Source organism: Phocoena sinus, chromosome 3 (assembly GCF_008692025.1).
Source record: "Phocoena sinus isolate mPhoSin1 chromosome 3, mPhoSin1.pri, whole genome shotgun sequence".
Taxonomy (NCBI): Eukaryota; Metazoa; Chordata; class Mammalia; order Artiodactyla; family Phocoenidae; genus Phocoena; species Phocoena sinus.
Window position 1 is genome coordinate 78,085,281 of NC_045765.1, and position 20,428 is coordinate 78,105,708.

The 20,428-nt window shown below is 37.4% G+C and overlaps 1 protein-coding gene across 2 annotated transcripts in view; it reads left to right on the forward strand.

The window, feature by feature from the left end:
* PGGT1B (protein geranylgeranyltransferase type I subunit beta) overlaps positions 1-20,428 on the forward strand; it is a 56,578-nt gene continuing 36,150 nt past the window's right edge. The window contains exons 1-3 of one of the 2 annotated variants that reach the window (XM_032627948.1): positions 1-165; positions 8,047-8,165; positions 19,575-19,642. In XM_032627948.1, coding sequence (XP_032483839.1) covers positions 26-165; positions 8,047-8,165; positions 19,575-19,642 — 327 coding nt within the window. In that variant the 5' untranslated portion in view covers positions 1-25. The remainder of the gene's footprint in view (positions 166-8,046; positions 8,166-19,574; positions 19,643-20,428) is intronic. The other variant, XR_004349321.1, reaches the window with a different exon arrangement.

Sequence of the window (20,428 nt, forward strand, 5' to 3'; positions counted from 1 at the left end):
CGGCGGACGTCGTTTCCGTAGCAGCATGGCGGCCACGGAGGAGGAGCGGCCGGCTGGGAGTGGAGAGGGAGAGCGGCTGGATTTCCTACGGGACCGGCACGTGCGGTTCTTCCAGCGCTGCCTCCAGGTCTTGCCGGAGCGCTACTCTTCGCTCGAGACTAGCAGGTAACTGGTGGCCACAGTCAGCAAGGCCGACACAGGGCCCGGCCCCCCGGAAAGGCGCTGCGGAGCCTGATGGCTAAGTGGGCGCCCGCTGAGGGCTGCGCCACCGCCCACCCGGCACTGCTTCCCCTCCCGGGCCGGGCTGCAGTCACCCTAGCTCCCGCGAGCTACGGCGAGAGGGCTGGGGCGAGCTGTAAGTCGAGGGCTTTTGGAATCTACAGGTTTCGCCCTTTTCACTTCTCAACCATGTTTTCGTCTCAACTTTGAGCTTCCTTTTTACCCTGCTCCGAACCTGTGAGCCCCTTGGCCTCGCTTCCGAGTATAAACAGAAAAAGACAAAGGGTTTGTCATCGTATTTTACCTAAATAGCCTCTCCAGTGCTTCCCTTTCGTCCATAAAGTCATTAATTCTTAATTGAATGCTTGTATGGTGTTCAGTGTATAGGAGCGGTAGGGAGCCTCTAAGGTTTGCGTAGATAAGAACTTTCCAGGAATCGGGAATCTAATGATAGGATTGGCGAAAGAGGTGCAGTGTTGCTGGAAGCAGCCTGTTAAAGTTTATTTGCAATAGCATTGTGAGTTGGGGTGGTCTGAGGACTGTGATCTGGCAGAGGCTAAGAAACTGTGAGTTAGTCATTAAGAGTAAACGTCTGGGGATGAGAATAACGAAAGGAGGCGGCGATCTTTGCTTTGCACTGTTGTGTTTTGAAGTGAGACTCCAAAGCTTCATGGGACTGGCTTGGAAGAGAGAGCCAGTTGGTTTTGCTCTGATCTTTTCCGTATTTTCGTAACTGAGTCTGTGGTGTATTTTGAACACTTCAGTTTCGGAAGTTTTATAGATTACTTTCGCATACATGGTCAAAAATATTTATTATGGTAGGTGCTGGAGGACAGCTGAACAAGACGTACAGGCAGTTTCAATAGGGCAGGTTCCTAACCCGGATTTCCTTAGAGAGACCTTCCCTAATCACCCTTTCCAAAGGAGACTACTTCCAGTCACCACCTGAAATTATATATTGATGATACCCTTCTTTCACACAGGATTGTAGACTTCATGAAGGCAGGATTTTTGTCTTTCTTGTTTACCTCTGTAATACCAGGGCTGCCCTGTCCAATTTGGTAGCCACATTTGGATATTTAAATTTGAATTAATTAAAATGAAATAAGATTAAAAATTCACTTCCTCTGTTTCCAGTAGATACCACTTTTCAAGTGCTCGGTCACCACATTGGCCTGTGGCTTTTGTTTCTATCTCAACATTTACGTCATCTCAAAAAGTCCTACTGGACAGCATTGCACTAGAACCTTGAATAATATCTGGCATAAGAGAAGGCAATACGGACATATTTGTTGAATAACTATTCCGAGCTGAGCCCTGAAGGATGAGCAGATTTTTGCTAAAGAGTGAAGCATCATTTATATTCCTTTCTCCATCTATGTATATTGATTGACTAGCAGAGCCCATACCTCGATCTAAATTAACATTTCCAAGACTCAGTCATTGATTGTAATGATATGGGATGTTTAGAAATACATTGATAAATCACATATTTTATGAGGATTAATTTTATGTTAATTTAAAGCATTTGAATAAAGAAGAACATCCATCCTATTTTGACTGTTAAACAGTTGAACTTTGCTTGTAGCTATCACAGGTCTGTGGTGGCATTTTCAAAATGCTAGTGTGTTTGGTCTATAAAATTCAGCAAGGACAAAATCATACAGACTAACGCGTGTTGGCAGTAAACTGTAATCCTGCTCGCAGCATAAATTGTCTGATTAAACAACTAACTTAACAATAGATTTAATAACTTAGTATGATCTTAGGATTTACACCAGGCATTGTATATTAGATAATAGATATGTAATATCACACTGCACTAGTTTAAGAGATATTAATTATATCCTTTTTATGCCTCATGTTTGTCACTTAAGTATGTTTTATCATTTTGGTTTTTTTTAATGGCTCAATTCATAACCACATTTAAGATAATATGCACATACTGGGTTTTGTGGTGATTTTTTTAAAGTTTTTCAATTTTTCTCTTTCCTGATTCACATTCTTTACTTTCCTTAGTTCAGCATTAAGTCCTTTTGTGGTGTATGTGACTCATAATTGACTTTAAGACGCTTGTGGAGAACCTCCAACTTTTTAAGCAAAGGTGACTGGTCACGAAATTTTTACTAATAGAGTTTTAAGATAAAACAATGTATTAACTGAGTCATAATTCTTAGCTAGTATCATAGTTCAATTCCACAAGCATTTATTGAGGGGCTACCATGTATCTGGGTATGGGGATAGGTATAAAGCAATGATTCAGGTTTTCCTGTGTTCATTTCTTTTTACTGATAGATGTGAAACAGCTGACTCCTAGGAAGGCTGATATTGAGCTAGACGTTTAGACCCTTATTTTCTGACCCACCATTTTGACAAAATTATTCTATTTCCCTGTTTCTTTTAGCCCGATCAATAGAATAATTTTAATTTTTCTAATAGCGGTGGCTTTATGAAAATTATAAGGTATACTGTTTGTTGATTCACTCGAGGTTTTTCTTTTATATTAACTTCTGAAAAGTGATGGTTACTAGTTAACTCAAGTGAATATAGACCTTGGATTGTGAGCTTTGTCAGTTAACAGGTTTCTTTTCATGAGTGGCTTAGAGAGCTTTTTGGTTATGTGATGTTGTTGTCATTTGTGTTTGGGCAGTGGGCATTAGAGTAGGCCTTTTTAAATTGGGGAGCAAAATATTGACCATTTTCTTTTATGTTATTTTTACAGACCCAGCTCTTCTAGAGGAAGGGTTTAGATGATTTTTCCCCCGCCCCCAAGACATTCACAATCTTTCTATTCTGGTTTGCTCCGTATCCCCTTTGTATCCTGTGTTGTAACCATTGAGCTGCCTACCAGCCAGCAACTTCTCTGTCCTTTTGTTCTCTCCATTATCTGAAGTATATCACAGTCTGGCAGTGTGTCTCTCGAAGTGTGTTGGTGAGGGAGGCTTTTCATCAGTGATAACAGAGTACTTATAAAAATACACATACCTGAGCCCCTCCCCAGATCTACTGCATTCGACTTTCTGTATGGGCCTGGGAGTCCAGGTTCATAACAAGCATCCCAGGTAGTTCTGATGCACACTAAAGTTTGAGACGGTTTGCCTAATAGGAGAAACAAAAGTACAAACAGATTATTTAATACAACAGTGCTTCCCAGCTCTAATGTGCATATGAATCACCTGGGGATCTTGTTAAAATGCAGGCTCTCGTTACATAGGTCTGGGTAGGGTCTGAGATGCCGCAGTTGTGACAGGCTCCCAGGTGAGGCTGATGCTGCTGATCCCCTGGCCCACGGTGATATTGTTTGCACGGTGATTGTGATATTCACAGGGCATTCCGGAAGCACCTAATCAACCTGAAGAGAGACTCGAGGAAGAGTCTGAGGCTTCCTGGAAGAAGTAACCCTGGAGCTAAATATTAAAGAATGTGTTGAGTTTTTGTGTGGGTGGGTGGATTATAGGCAAAAGGACAATAAATAAAGGCAATAAAGATAGATAAGTGAGTATTGAGTGGGGAAACACCAGTCAGTTCTCTGACAGTTGTTCAAAATGTAAGGCAGGTGTGGTAGGAATTTAGTATGGAGAGGTAGACATAGGCTTTCTTTGCCATGTCAAGAACCTGGGAATTTGATATTATGTAAGTGACGGGCAGTTGCCAAGCAGTGGATCTTTCTGGTTAGATATGCATTTTAGAGTGATCATTGGATTTGAGATTGGTTATTGTATCAAGTGGGACAAAACCAGAACCAGGGGCACCAATTAGGAAGCTGTTGCAATAGTCCAGGAGTCAAGTGCTGGGACAGCAAAATTAGGGATAGAAAGGAGGGGATGAAGAAAGAAGGAGGAGTCCCAGAATTCTAGGGTTGGAACTAGCAACTGGTCTAGAGAACAAGAGGCAAAAGGAGCAGATTTAGAAAGGAAGAGGATGTTATCTGTAGTAGCACTTAGAAACATCATTTAGTTTACCTGCAAATTGATCTATTGGTGAAGCAACTTGATTGTGGGGGTGGGGGGGGAGGGGCGGTGGTGGGGATGTTACTTGTTCATCCGAGTAAGATAAACTTTTTATATGTACTGTCTGGAGGAGGAGAAGGGGCAGGAAGACATGGCTTAGTTCAGTTTTTCAGAGTTCAATTATAGGGAAAAGAAGAAAGGAAGAAAACAGACAGATGCTCTCCAAAGAAGTAATAAAGTAAAAATCACTTCACTGGCCTGATTTTAGGTGCATGCATTGGCAAGATTACCCCTCTAGATGCCTGAACCAAGGCAGGTTGCCTAGCAGTCTCTGCCCCAAGCAGCAGTCAGCTGGGCACCACAAAACCCTACATTATTTCTCCCAGAGGCCCACAGCCCAGAATTCCTTTTTATTCCATGTGACTTATTTAATTCTCTCCCTCTCGGTGTTTTAGGACTACTTGAGAACTCTAGTGTGGTCAGAAGAGGAATACTTTCTTATTATCCTTAGAGGAAGTCTGGATGTTTGCTCCAAACTGACTTCTTGGTTCTGTCTCCCAGCCACTGCTGGGTGTTTAACTTGATAAACAGGCTTTTCACTATAGTGTTGTTAATCCTATAAACCTTAGTCTAAACTGCTCTGAGTTGAAAATGCTAGACCTCGAGAAGCTTTTAATAGTTAAGTATGCAGGACTTCAAAATAGTTTACCATCGGATGACTGAATTCTGGTGTTTGCATCCATACCGTGGAGCAAGTAAAACAAAAAAACAGATCATTCAGGTATCTCTTATATACAGATAACAGTATGACTTTAGAGGAGAGTTTCTAGACCTTTTGGGCCAGACACTTCTTTGTTGACTGGGGCTGTCTTGTGCATCATAGTACATTTAGCAGCATCCCTGGCTTTCACCAACTAGATGCCAAATAGTACCCTTCCCTAGTGGTGAAAACCAAAATTGTCTTCAGAATGTCCGCTGGGGAACAGTATTGCCCTAGTGGAGAATCGCTGTGCTTCTAAAGCCTGGCTGCCCTTTAGAATCATCTGGGAAGCTCCCCATCCTCCACCCCGTCCCCACTTACCCAAACACCAGGTCCCAGACCCTACCTTCCATCTAGAATTTATGATACCTTTGTCGTGGAGTAAGGCCTAGGCCTCTCCTGGTTTTGGTGGTGGTGTATTAAGTTGTTTGTTTTTAAGCTGATTCTAATTGCACCACATTTGAGAAACACCCCTTGGGCTCAGAATTCCTTGAGTAGTTTTTATTGGTTATCTAGCATTGAAATCTCAAGTTACTTGAATTCTTTGGACTTTCTTATCTTGAACTAGAAAAAGAGATGGACTAGATAATTTCTGCTTTTAACTTAGGAAATAATACCTACTTATTTTTATAGCCCTTTGGATATGTTTTCTTACAACATGTTTTAGTAACAGGAAGATGATTGTTTTATCAACACCTCATGTTGTTCCTCACTTTTATCTCTTCCTTTTGCTTTTCTCTGTAATAATGATTTAATAAACTAAAATATTAGGTGCTTAATTTTACCAGACTGTCGTCATTCACTTTATAGATTACAGCCAAACTGAACCCTATGATAGCTCTCCAGGAGGGCTAGATGTAGTATTGCAGGTCTTTTATTTGTTAGGTAATTCAGTAAATTGAGTGCATAGCATGCACAAGGCAGACCTTATCTCATGAAACATAATTAGCACCAAGAGCAGTGATTTTCACATGTGAGTACTGTTAGGTAGAAATGTTCCCCATGTCTAAAATATTTTGTTTTGGAGAAGAGCAGTTGGGGGGATGGTGGAAGTTGCCAACTAATGAAAAGGCCTGTATAGTGTAAGTTAGTCCTGTCCCTTCAAATCAGGGAAATACTAATAATAATAGCTTCCACTTATTTAGTGCTTGCTTTTGAGCAGGTAAGCACAATAACTGTGTGAAGTTTAATGATTTACAGATAAGGAAGCTGACTTAGAAAAGGTTTGGTAACCTAACCAGATTACATATGGCTAGAAATTGACCAACCTAGGATTTGAGGCTAGCTCATTTTATTGCAGATCTGGGCTCTGAACTACTGCTTCCCATATAAAGGTGTTCCACTGTCCTTAATTTATTCCTGATCTTATCCAGATAAATCACCTCCCTAATTCAAGTGGATTTCAGTGAGTTGTTAGAATTAAATTGAGATAATATATGAGAAATTTCCTAGCCCAGTGCCTAATACATAGTAATGCTCTCTCGATAATGTGAGTTTCCTAAAATGTATTGTTCTTTTTTTCTTAATTTTTTTTTGTTGTTGTTGTACGCGGGCCTCTCACTGTTGTGGCCTCTCCCTTTGCGGAGCACAGGCTCCGGACGTGCAGGCTCAGTGGCCATGGCTCACAGGCCCAGCCGCTCCGTGGCATGTGGGATCTTCCCGGACTGGGGCACGAACCCGTGTGCCCTGCATCGGCAGACGGACTCTCAACCACTGCGCCACCAGGGAAGCCCTAAAATGTATTGTTCTTGAGTGTACCAGTATCTCAGTTTTAGTTTTTGCCTTTAAGCTTTGGTTGGAATTAAATTGCTCTCTGATTTCTCCTCCTGTTATCTAATGGATGCCAGCCTTTTCAACCAGGGATCAGAGAGAGAATTATACCCTTTAAAAAAATGAGTGACTATTTTCTCATTTCCCCTAAAGTTGGTAATACCATTCTAGATGCAGAGAAGTTAATTATATACAGTGGTTGCCTTAGGGCATTAAGGCTTAATTTTCTCTTGGAATCTCTGTTTAGAAGGTTATAGAATGCATCAAGTGGCTCTGCTAGAAGATTTTAGACCACATAATTTGAAGTATTAGTTTATCAGTATTACTCATAAGAATTATTAGAATATGGAAACGAGATAACCATGCTCAATCAAACACTGTAGAATGCATCTCAACAGGAAAGGAAATATATGAAACCAACTCTTTAAGTAAAAAGCTACCACTAAGGGGACTAGTTTTTATACGAAAGCACAAGGCTTAGATTTCTGATTTAGTGCACAATCTTGGAGGGGAAAGATACTGCTTTATAGTGTTCCATTTCATCAAAAATGTTCGTCTCGGGCTTCCCTGGTGGCGCAGTGGTTGAGAGTCCGCCTGCTGATGCAGGGGACACGGGTTCGTGCCCCGGTCCAGGAAGATCCCACATACCACGGAGCGGCTGGGCCCGTGAGCCATGGCTGCTGAGCCTGCGCGTCCAGAGCCTGTGCTCCGCAACGGGAGAGGCCACAACAGTGAGAGGCCCGTGTACAGCAAAAAGAAAAAAAAAGAAAAAGAATGAAGAAAAATGTTCGTCTCTAGGAAAATGGAAACTGAAATGCATTTGCATTTTTAAAAGTGTTCCTTATTCCCCAAAATTCATTATAAATTTTTTCCAAGGGGTCACATTATTCATAAACAAATTTGAATAATGATAGATTTATTCTAACATCCTTAAGAATTAAGCACCAGCTACAAGCATAATTGCTCTTGGCAAATCAGTGAGAATTGAGATTTTTATATATTTTCCACCTTTTTGGCCTTATATATACTGATTAGGTGCAGGGAATTCGCTTTTTCAAATCTACTTTTAGCCTTCAGGTTGCTCATAAACTGGTTTCAGTGAATTCATGTATACTTCAGATGAGTAGGGTTGATTTCTTAACCCTTAAATGTCCCTTTATTAAAAATTAAAACAAAGGTTTGATTGATACTATTAACTTATAAGAATAAATTGGTTTTTTCGGCTTTTGCAAGTTGGGAATATTGTTTAAATTATTGTAAAGTTGGAACGAGTTTATTATTTTTCTGAACCAGAAAGACTTCATTGGTTTGATAGTTAAGATGGAATTTTATATTTTTCTCTTTTAGATTGACTATTGCATTCTTTGCGCTCTCTGGGCTGGATATGTTGGACTCCTTAGATGTGGTGAACAAGGATGATATAATCGAGTGGATTTACTCCCTGCAGGTCCTTCCCACAGAAGACAGTGAGTGAGTTTTTAGCATTTTGTTTTTAGTGTGACTAGTTGTACCTGGCATAACATGTGTTGCACTCGGAAATCTTAGTATTTGTTCCTAAACTATTAACATATTTTATTCATCTGTGTTTTCCTTGTAACACTCCCTTTCTGTTCAAACACAGTGATGACCAAGTCTAGTTAGTCATTAATCTTTGGAGAGAACAATTTAGCGATGTCTAAGGTTGGATGGAGATTCACAGCTGTACACCATGCTGTGTTGCATATTTCCATGCTCACGACTGCTTGCTGAGCAGTATTGTAGTCCATATTTATGTTTGATTAGTTTTGTAGCATTCACTCTATTTTTCATTCCCAACCATTCTTTTTGTCTCTTCAGTGAAAAACTCGTTGCTGTCAAAAAGTTTCATTCCAATCTCTTGGCCATTTTTCCTCTATAAAGTTCCATTAGTATTTCTTTAATGGTTTCTTAGAGCTCTTATTTATACTTCAGTCATTTTTATGCTTCTTAAAACTTTATACATTTTTATCAATTAAATAAATTCTCAAAATTCATAAATTATTGATCAGCTAAATACACACAAGTTTTATAAACTCTGTTGTTCACTCCATTAAGTGTAAAATACCTAATATCTATTTAACTTATAAATGTTAGAAATTCTAACATTGAATTGAATTAGAGCAAGCAGATAAACTCACAGAAAATCATGCAATTTTTGTCTGTGGTCACTACTTACCTTTCTTTTAAGAGTCAGCATTTATAAATTAACTGTGTGGTTCATTGGTTGGAGTAATCATGTATAAATCTCACCCAGGTGAACTTTGGGGAAATAATAAGCTAAAGCTTTATTTAGAAATAAAGTGCTTTGATCTGTTAGCAGATGCTGTTGGACATGGTTTGTGGCTTTCTACTTTATTGTTATTGTTCTTGAAGTTTGTAGTTTTTTTTTTTTTTTTTTTGCGGTATGCAGGCCTCACTGCTGTGGCCTCTCCCGTTGTGGAGCACAGGCTCCGGAGGCGCAGGCTCAGCGGCCATGGCTCACGGGCCCAGCTGCTCCGTGGCATGTGGGATCTTCCCGGACCGGGGCATGAACCTGTGTCCCCTGCATCGGCAGTCGGACTCTCTCAACCACTGCGCCACCGGGGAAGCCCTGTAGTATTTTTTAATACATAATTTAAAAATTCTGTGCCTGTTGATGAATTCTTGTTAAAAAATGATTAAGCATTTTTAGATCTATCAGAATTTTATTACATATCTAATCATTTTTCACCAACTACATGAAGCAGCATATATGATATATTGCTGAGTAGTTATAGATTCTAACATGTTGCTGAGTAGGATTTATTGAATGTTTTGCTAACAGTACTCTGCTAAACCTGTGGAGAGGGGCTGTGATAAATTACAAGATATGGTTCTCATTCCCTGAGAGCTTGTGGCTGCAGTGAGGTCACAGTTCTAGTCACCTACAAAATGGGAATAATTTGTGTTTTCCTTTTTTAATCAGGATTTTTTTTTCACTAGTTTAAGTGAAAGTCTGGAACTTTTAAAAAACTTAGATATTAGACAGATGTAAGGTAGTTTTGTTATAGATTATGTATAATTTTTATTTACTAAAAATACATGTCCTAATCAAATTATACATTGTATTTTCTTAAATATATTTCACTGATTCAGATATGAAATTATACACTGTGGTACATAGGAAAGCTATTGTTATAAGTTTTTGTTAAAATATATATTATTTTTAAAATTATTTATGATAGTCATTTCCTTGGAATAAAATAGCTATTGTCTCTCTAGAAATGTAGGGACCATAGCATTTTAGTGAGAGACTCATGCTATAGGTTACAGTTACCAGAACACTAGTCACTTATTCACTATGCTTCCTACTTTCTGTCTTTTCTTATATTTTTATCTACCTTTAAGGACTGTTTGCCAGCTCCAGCTAATTAATATCCATATTCTTTTTGAAGCCTTCTTACTTTTCTCATTATTTGATCTTTTGTTGTGAGAGCTTTGCTGTTATCTGGACTTTCATATTATCCCTGATAATTGTGTTTGCTACATACTCACTAGAACGGCCAAAATGGAAAATATCAAATGTTGATGAGAATGTTGCACAACTGTAACTACTATTTTACAACTACTATTTAGCAGTATTTACTAAAACTGAACATATGTACATTCTATGAACCAGCAGTTCTACTCCCTAGCAGGTATCCAACAGAAATGAAAAAATGTATTCACCAAAAGATATGTACTAGAATGTTGATATCAGTATTTTTCACAGGAGTCCAGAGTAGGAATATACAAACTACCCATCATTGGTATAATAGATAAATGATATATTATAATTCACACAATGGAATAGTATACAGTAATGGGAAAGAACAATTTAGACCTACATGCAGAAATTTGGATGAATGTCACAAACATGTTTTGAGATAAAGAAGTATATAGTATATTATTCTATTAATACAAAGTGAAAATGTAGGTAAAACGAATCTGAGCTTTTGGGGCGTGACAAGAAGGAAGTAGGATGGGGCTTCTAGGTTGCTGGTCATGCACTTTTTCTTGAGCTGAGTGCTAGTTATACAGGTGAGTTTACTTTGCAGAAGTTCATTACTTGATGAAAGTTAACTTTGATGAAAGTTAAAAATTTTTTTGAATTAGGGTGTACTCACTATCTCTTAAGATCCATCAGAATTCTCTTTCCTATTGTACTTCCAACTACATGGACTTCATTGGATTGAAGCCCATTGCTAATTTTTAAGTTTTTTTAGTCATTGTTGCTTAACTGTTGCTTAAAATATTTTTGCTTACATCTGAATTGTAAACTTCTGGAGGGCAGTGAATGCGTCAGTCTTACATTTCTTTTCCCTTTTGGTGCCTAGAGCATTTTTGTGTTATCAACAGTTGTTGGACTGCTAAATTACCTACACCTTTTCCTACTTTTCTTCTTTTCTCTATTTTCATGTTTAGCCTAGAGCGTCCTCTGGCTCCTCAAATATTTTCTCATTCATAAGACATTTGCAGACTGCATAGAACATGCTTTCTGTAACTCTTAGCTCTGTATTTGTCCTACTTTGTGGTATCACATAAAATCTTAGGGAATTTAAAAATCTTAAAAGTGTTAAACAAAACCCAGAGACCATAAAGGAAAAATTTGGTAAATTTGACTAAATAAATATTTTTAAATGTTATATAGGGAAAGATAAAGTTGGATAACTGATGGACTTGGAGGAGATTGTGCCAATATATATACCAGACAAAATATTAATATCCAAACTATAAGGAATTGTTAATGATAAAAAAAGACACATTGCCATTTAGAAAATGACAAAATTTATGAATAGGTAGTTTGCAAAAGAAGTACAGATAGTCATTAAATACATGAAAAGAGGATTAATGGATACTAGAAGTTAGGGAGATGCAATAGAAACAAGGATGTTAACATTTTTTATCTAACAAATCAATTTAGCAAAAAGTTTTTAAAAGTTTGTAGGAATGTGGGAAAAAGAGCACTTTAATATTCTTTTGGTGGAAGTAAAAATTATTGCAGCCTTTGGAAGAGCATTTTAGCAGTGTAACTTTTTATCCTCACATATTCTTGTGTGTGTTGTAATCAGTTAAATAATGGCCCCCAAAATATATGCCCATCCAGAACCTCAGGATATGACCGTATTTGGAATAAGGGTCTTTGCAGGTATAATTAAGGTTAGGATCTCAAGATCAGTGACTAGTGTCCTTCCAAGAGAAAGGAGAGGGAGATTTGAGACACAGAGGGGAAGGCCATATGAAGGCAGATGCAGAGATTAGAGTGATGGGTCCCCATGGTAAGGAACATCAGGACTCCCCACAGCCACCCAGAAACTAAGAGGGGGCATAAAATGGATTTTCCCTTAGAGCCTCCAGAAGGAACCAACCCTGCTAACAACTTGATTTTGGACTTCTGGGCTCCAGAACTATGAGAGAATAAATTTCTGTTGTTTAAAGCCACCAGATTTATGGTAAGTTGTTACTAACCTCAGGAAACTAATACATGTGTGCAAAAATCTGTATAGAAGAATGTTTTGGCATTGTTTGTTACAGTAAGAAATTAGAAACAAAATAAATATCCACCAAAAGTGAAACAGTTAAATAAACTATGGTTCAGTAAAGAGTACAGCCCAGTAGTAAAGTGACTGAGGTAGATCTATATATGTACCGACATGAAACTGTTCATCAAATATAGTTAAATGATAAATGCCAACATGTATGTACAGGGGTGTTTTGTTTTACTGATCTATTAACATCAATGTATAGGAAAAACTCTGAAAGCGTGCATAGACAGTCTTTGTGGAGGGGGAAGTAGATGAAAACAGAGGTAGGGGATGGCAGGATAAGGTACTTCAGTTTTATTCTATATATCTGCATTGTTTGAATGCTTAGAATAAATATGTTTCTGTATTAAAATTCAACTTAAAAAACTTTAGCTTAATCGCTCTTCAAAACACAACAAAAATAAAAACTAAACCCATTTATATGATTATACACAAATATCCATATTTTGCTACTGGCAGAAGCAATGCTGTACATTATTTAATATTTTGTAATTTTCAAAGACATCATCAAATTTGTTCTTCTCCTAATCTGCCTTCCCCAGAAGTGGAGAAGAAAATGAGAGGCAGAGTGATTAAGAGACTTGCCCGAGGCCATACACAGATGCAAAGTAGTAGAGTCAGACTGAAATCCCTGGCTTCTGACTCCAGGCCCCAGTGCTGCTTTACTGGTGAAGTATATAGGGCCCTAGTGGAGACTATCATGAATGGAACTTAAGTACATTATGAATATTTAATCACAATTAACTCTGGCCTTCCACTTAATTCCAGGGTTGTAAAGACCCTGTGGTATCCTAGTAATAAGTGTGTGGTCAGACCATTGGAGAGTTGGGGCCCTTCTCATCAATATCAGGAAGTATTTAGGAAACACAAGGGATCAGGCTGGGAATTTTGTGTTACCCTCTCTGATCAGGGACACAACCAGAGAATTTTGGAACTAGAACCAAACAAGGAATATTATAGTCCATCATTTTACAAATGAGGATATTAAGATCCAGAGAGAGTAATGATTTGTCCACAGTCATATAGCTAGTTAATGCTAGGGGCAAAATTAGAATACAGTTTTCTGTTTCTAATTTTCAGTTTTTCTAATACTAGTCCCATGCAATAGATGCTCTGTTTATCATGTATGTTTTTCTGTAAGATATGGATTTTTTCATGAGAACTCTGAGGCTGTCTTACGGTGATAAAGGAAAATAAATCTGTTATCTCTTCCATAACAGAGCTCATAAAACATTAGAATTAAGTGTTTGGAATGGTGGATAAGGTGGTTTAATATTAAAAGGTAAAATGTTTAATGATTTCAGTTTTTTAGTAGATTTCTCAATCAGCTTGTGCCTTTTTTTTTAACAACATGCTGAAAATGTAAGTATAGTTTCATGTGGCTAAATTGAGCATGTTGCAGATTTTAGAAATTATAGAGCACCTGTTTGGGAAGCATTGTAGATCAAGAACTTTTTGCAAAGATAGTCTCACAGTGGTTGGTCGGTTGATGTCCCCAATTGCCCCTAGTCACATGTCTGGTAGGCTGTACTACAGGTCTTTTCACAGTCCACCTGCAATTCCAAATAATCAGTTTACCATTTGGTTGGATGAAACACTATTAAATTTCTAATCTCTATGAGAGAAAATCTCCCACCTGCCTTCTGTTTAATTGCCCTGTTCTAAAACTAATCTGTGAAATTTAGAAAATAGATTTTAAAAAACCCACTTTTTAAATTATATAATATTTTATGTACCTTGTCTGGGTCTCTCTTGACATCCTGAAACAGTTATGTAAGGTGTGTCCTTTTACTAGGAAACCTTGTGTTTCTTGAGACCTGTGAGGAATTACTTCTATAGCCATAAAATATAAACGTCCATTTTTACATTAAATCACCACATTCCTCTCTTGAATTCTCTTTGCTTATTGCAAAAACCTAACATTCAAAATGAGCATTAGAAAGTTAAGAACATGACCAAAACAAGTTTTGAACTATATTTAAGCAGCATGACCACCATTAGTAATATGATATTTTAGCCCAAGAGTTGTCCTTTATTAGAAGCACCTAAATATAATTTTTAATGTATTTTTATTTTATCATTCACAATAAAATTTTCTCCTAAAAGAGGGGAAACACATTTTCTTATGAAAAGCAAAATAACTCTGCTGATTAAAATGTCTTTTTAAACTCATTAAAGTTTTACATTCTACGGGTTTATAATCATTTTCTTTGCTTTTTAGAGAATATCTAAATGCATTGTCTTTGTGATGCTTGACATATAATTGGTGTTTATTTGAGCTTAGTAGTAAAATCCTAGGTTGTAAATGAGATATGACGCAGTCATCAAGCAGGAGTCAGCCTTGTAGCTTAATAATTGACTTTCATGTGCAAGCATGCAGATAAAGGGATTGTTTTCCTTATGGTTGATAGCTAAACATGTTATATTCTCTAATAACACATCCCTCTACGTGCTCACACATAAATACACATATATGTATTATATCCATCTGCATATGCACATTTTTGCTATTTTCCTTTTCTTTCCATAGACCCAGTTTCATTTTTTTAAAGTAATCTGGGTTTTTTTGATACATAGCTATCTAGACTGCTTCCATAAAACAAGGAAACTAGTTTGACTTTATGTATGCATTCACCAAATCAGTGGTTCTCAATTCTGACTGTGTATCAGAAAGGGATTATTTTTCTTTCTTATATATGATTGTTCAGGCCCTACTGTGAGAGTTTTGATGTGGGCCGAGGTTAGGACCCAAGAGCATCTATATTTTTCCAAACTGTACTTGATTCTGTTGGTCAGCCAGATCACACTTTGTTTGCTTCGTTACTACTGAATAGGAACACTAGATGGCGCTATCTAAAAACCTCCAAAGAGGGTTTAAACTATCCTGAATTTGCATGCAGTTGTAAATTTGGAATAAATTACATGTTTATATTTTAATAATTATCGTGAATAGGTAAGCTTACTAGAATTATAAAAGAACGCACAATAGCCGACAAATCTTGACAGGAACCAGAAAGAATGGCCTAATGAATTTTTTAAGATGATGATATGTACTCCATTTTGAAAATGGAAGGAAAGATATTTTTATTTTAAAGAAACTTTCCTTGATAAATTGTAACAGAAGCTGTTAATTTCCTCCTGTTTCACTTTTGATAACATCTTATTAGCTCATGTTAAATGGTTACTATTTATTGAGCCTTAGTCACTGTGCTGAACACCATCTAAACATGCCCTTGAACCTTTAGAAGAACCCTGCTAAATATTGATTGTAGTATATTATTGTTCCTAGTTCAAAAATGGAGGGAACCAGCTCAGAGAGGTTGTTACTTGCCTATAGAACACAGTGCTAGCGAGAATAGGTTATTGAGTTTGATTCCAAGTGTCCATGCCACAGCTCCTAACGTTATGTGGTATTTTTGAGCATCAATATTTCTGCTACTTTTCAGAAAAGTTAATAATTTAAGTGATATAAAAACACAGAAATGAGCAAATAGAAATTCCATTCATTTATTTCTAAGGAAATAATTTCATTGAGAAACACATATTTATTAAACCCCTACTATATGTCAGCCTCTGTAAGGCTGACAGAGGCTAACTAAGTTACTTAGTTAGCCTAACTAACTTAGTGGGGGCTCCAGAAAGGCTTCCTAAGGGAAGTATAAACTCAGACCTGAAACATGGAATCAGAGCTTTCTTCCATCAAAAGTAGAAATAGGATTTGATTTTCATAGAAAACTATCAGCAAATCAGTAGCTTGAAAGGATAACGTTTAAAAAGGCAGTCTGAAGGAAATAAAACTGCTTGCAAAAATTTTAAGTCATAATAGGAAAACATTTTAGGCATCAGATCAAATATAGAGCCTAGGAAAATATACCTTTTGACGCTACCCCTCGCCCAATTAAAGATGGATTAAAACAAGTGACGATAAAAGGATAAAGGCACCCATGGCTTGGTAAGGAAGGGATAATTTAATTTTAGATTTTAAAAGTACAGTGTTACATCCAATTTGGAGCATTGGAAGGAGTATTAGGCAGAATTCTAAAGATGTTGCCCCCTCTCCCACCAAAATTCCTGTTCCCTGGTTATTTAATCAAACACTGAGTTCTACAGAATTTGCAGGTGAAGTTAAGGTTACTAATTAGCTGACCTTAAAATGTGGAGATTGTCGATGAGTGTTATACATACAGGCACAGTATAATCACATAAGCCCTTAGTAAAGAAGAAGGCAGAAGAGTCAGTCAGAGAACTGCAGATTAAAGAGGGAAAAAGAGAGATGCTGCAGAAGGGGAAGCCAGAGAGAGTCTAAGCATGAGGCGGATTTGAGCACCATTGCTGATTCTGAGATACAGGGGCCCAGATGCAAGAAATGGCAAGAGTGCCCTTTAGGAGCTAAGGGGGTCCCCCAGCTGACAGCTAGCAAAGGAATGGAGACCTTAGTCTTAAAACCATAAGGAACTTGATTCTGCCAAATAACTTGAATGAACTTGGAGGCAGATTGTTCCCCAGAGTCTCTAATAAGGAATGTAGCCCTACCAACACTTTGATTTTTAGCCTGGTGAGACCTGCCTTGGACTTCTGACCTTACAGAACTGTGAGATGATAAATGGGTGTTCTTTTAAGTTGCTAAGTTTGTAGTAATTTGTGATGACAACAATGACTAATAAAGAGAACAAAATTCACCTTTATTCATATCCTCCCACACAGTATTATTTTATTTATTCTCTTCCAGGCTTTGATGATAAGCCCACTTTGCCTAATTATAAACATAATACACATATATTTTTGTATCCTGCTTTTTCTTTTAACTTGAGCATATATATTTCTCTATGTTACTATGTAGTTTTCCCTAATCATTACTTTTCATAGCAGTATAATATTCTTTTGAGTATAGTATGTTATATTTAACCTGTTGGATTTTTGTGTCACTTCAAAATTTTTACCATCATAATACTATAGTGAGTGTTTCTGTGCATATGACCATCTCATATTTGAAGTTACTGGAGTGGACTTTCAGGTGCATCATTACCAGTCAGAAGGTATGAGCCTTTGTATAACTCATTATATATTGGCAGGTCTTAAATGGCTTACCAATTTAAAATTCTTAAGCAAAGATAAAAGAACCATGTTCATCAAAATCGTTATCACCATTAGATAGCATTCTTTTTTAAATAATTTTTTTGTTAATGGGGGAAGATGCTTGGTGGAGAGTTTTAAATTTAGGGATAGTTTGCTAAATTACTCAAAGAATTAATGTATAAGCTACTATTCTAAGTATTTCGGGTGTATAAAGCTGAATAGTTTATAGTACCTGAAAACCAGTTATTATGATTAGTCATGTACCAGTCATAAGAGATATGAAGCTAGTTCCTCACCTCGGAACCTGTTTTTAAGTCAACTTGGTTTTTTTTGTTTTTTTTTTTTTGCGGTACGCGGGCCTCTCACTGTTGTGGCCTCTCCCGTTGCGGAGCACAGGCTCCGGACGCACAGGCTCAGCGGCCAAGGCTCATGGGCCCAGCCACTCCGCGGCATGTGGGATCCTCCCGGACCGGGGCACGAACCCGTGTCCCCTGCATCGGCAGGCGGACTCTCAACCACTGCGCCACCAGGGAAGCCCAACTTGGTTTTTTTTTTATTAGCAATGCATGTACAGTCTGTTGGTACTACATTCCTACCTTCTATTTTTATCATGCTGATTTTATAATAGTTCTCAAAACCATAATTATTTTCTTATTGTGGGTATGACCATTTTTTTCATTGATATTTTTAAATTTTTTTTCCAGCTTTCTGGAGATAATATTGACATATATAAATTTAAGGTGTACAGCATGATTATTTGATACACATATATACTGTGAAATGATTACCACAATAAGGTTAGTTAACACCTCCATTCCCTTTACATAATTGCCTTTTTGTGTGTGTGGTGATAACATTTAAGGTTTATTATTTAAGGTCTTAACTTCCAGGTATACAGTACTGTATTGTTAACTATAATCACCATGCTGTACATAACATTAAATCCCCAGAACTTATTCATCTTATAGTTAAAAGTTTGTACCCTTTGGCCAACATCTCTGCTGCCAGCCCTGACAACTACTATTCTACTCTCTATTTCTATGAGTTCAGCTTTTTTAGATTACACACATAAGTAAGAACATACACTATATGTCTTTCTCTGTCTGGTTTATTTCACTTAGCATAATGCCCTCAAGCCTCATTCATGTTGTTGTAAAAGGCAGGATTTCCATCTTTTTGATGGCTGAATAATATTCCCTTGTGTGTGTGTGTCTGTTTGTGTCTGTGTATGTGTAACACATATGACATTTTATCTGTATATAACTCACATTTTCTCTATCCATTCATCCATCTTTGGACACTTAGGTCGTTTTCACGTCTTGGCTGTTGTGAATAATGCTGCAATGAACGTGGGAGTACAGATATCTCTTTGAGATAATGATGTCATTTTGGGGGGGATATATATACCCAGAAGTGAAGTTGCTGGATCATGGTGGTTCTATTTTTAATATTTTGAGGAACCTCCATACTGTTTTCCATAGTGGCTGCAACGATTTACATTCCCAGCAGTAGTCACAAGAGTTCCCTTTTCATGGATGTAGATATTTTCTTTGTTAAGTTCCCAGTTATATTCCATTGACATCTCAAAAAATTTTAGGTAGGAAAAATTATCAGTGTGAGTAAACACAGTTTGAATAACTAGAGACTAAGTGCTAACTTGCAGTGTTCTTTTGTACTTCAAAGCAAAGTGTTGGACTTAGAATGAAGGTCTAATACTAAAATACAAAGTACATATATTTTCTGTGACTGTAGAGCAGTTTATACCTTTACCTTGCTCCCCTGTAAAGAAGCCATGAGTTAAAGTAAAAAGGCACTAGATGGGACATTAGGTTTCTAGATCCTTTTATGTTGCTAACCAGCTATTACCTTGAACATGTCACTTAACATCTGGGCTTCTGCTTTCTGTTCTGTAACATGAGGGGTTGAATATGTTGATGACATGAAAATGGTCATTTAGGAAAAGTATGAAAGCATTTTGTACTCAGTGAGTTAGCCTTAAATTAAAGGTACCTGGTAGGAGGTCATTGTTTTGGTTTGGACTGGTTTGGAAATTAAATGAAGAAATTCCCATAAAGCTCCTAGAGCAGACATTCAGTGTTGCCTAGCATGAAAATGGAGACAGTGACAAAACTTTGGTACTAAAATACTCTGTTTCTGAGAGACTGTATAACTGAACTGCTTTAGAATCTGTACAAAAATAAGGTACATTTAAAATAAGTACATATTTTTATTTTCCAGGATCAAATCTAAATCGCTGTGGTTTCCGAGGCTCTTCATACCTGGGTATTCCATTCAATCCATCAAAGGTTAGTTCTCTTTGCATTAGGAGGAAGGAGGAGAGGGAGTGGAGAGATTTTAGTAAGAAATAAAACTAAGAAAGTAACAGAAAGAACCAGGCCTCCAAGTTTCAGTGTAGCTAAATACTGTCTAATAAACTGTGTGTTATGAACTAGAACTTTTTAAGGGAAAGCTATACCCACCTTACTTCTGGAAGAATGCACAGTATATAAAAGAACAGAAATTCCTGTTGTTAAAAAATTGTCTTTCTTACTATCGTGTGTGTGTGTGTGTGTGTGTGTGTGTAAAAATTATTGGTGATTTCTTGGAGAAAATGGAAATCACTCAAGAACATGATACTTGTTCTCTAAGAAACCAATGAACCATGTGTTACAGAAGGACTTTATATTTGGTTCACATTTCTTAGGAATGAAAGAGAAAGCTCTTGCTAAGCAGTGATTGGAGACCCAAGTAGTGATGAATTATGATGACCTTCCTGACGGTAGGCAGACTGTCTTCAGACTTATAGGCAGAGGCTTTGGTACCAGCACATGCAGGTATAGAAAGCAGTGAATCCTGACATATGAGAAGCTTTTTTTCTTCTTCAAAGAAGCAGACCCCAAACAAACTTTTGTAGGTGTTTCATCTGTGCATAAAATATTTTTCTACAATAGAAGGCAGAGCAAAACTTCATCATTTTGTGGAAAGAGACCTCACAAAATAGAAACTTTTTCCTTGATGGGGGTCAGTCTGCCTATATAATGGTTACAAGCCAATATCTGGCTACACTGAGTACATCAAGATTTATATCCCTT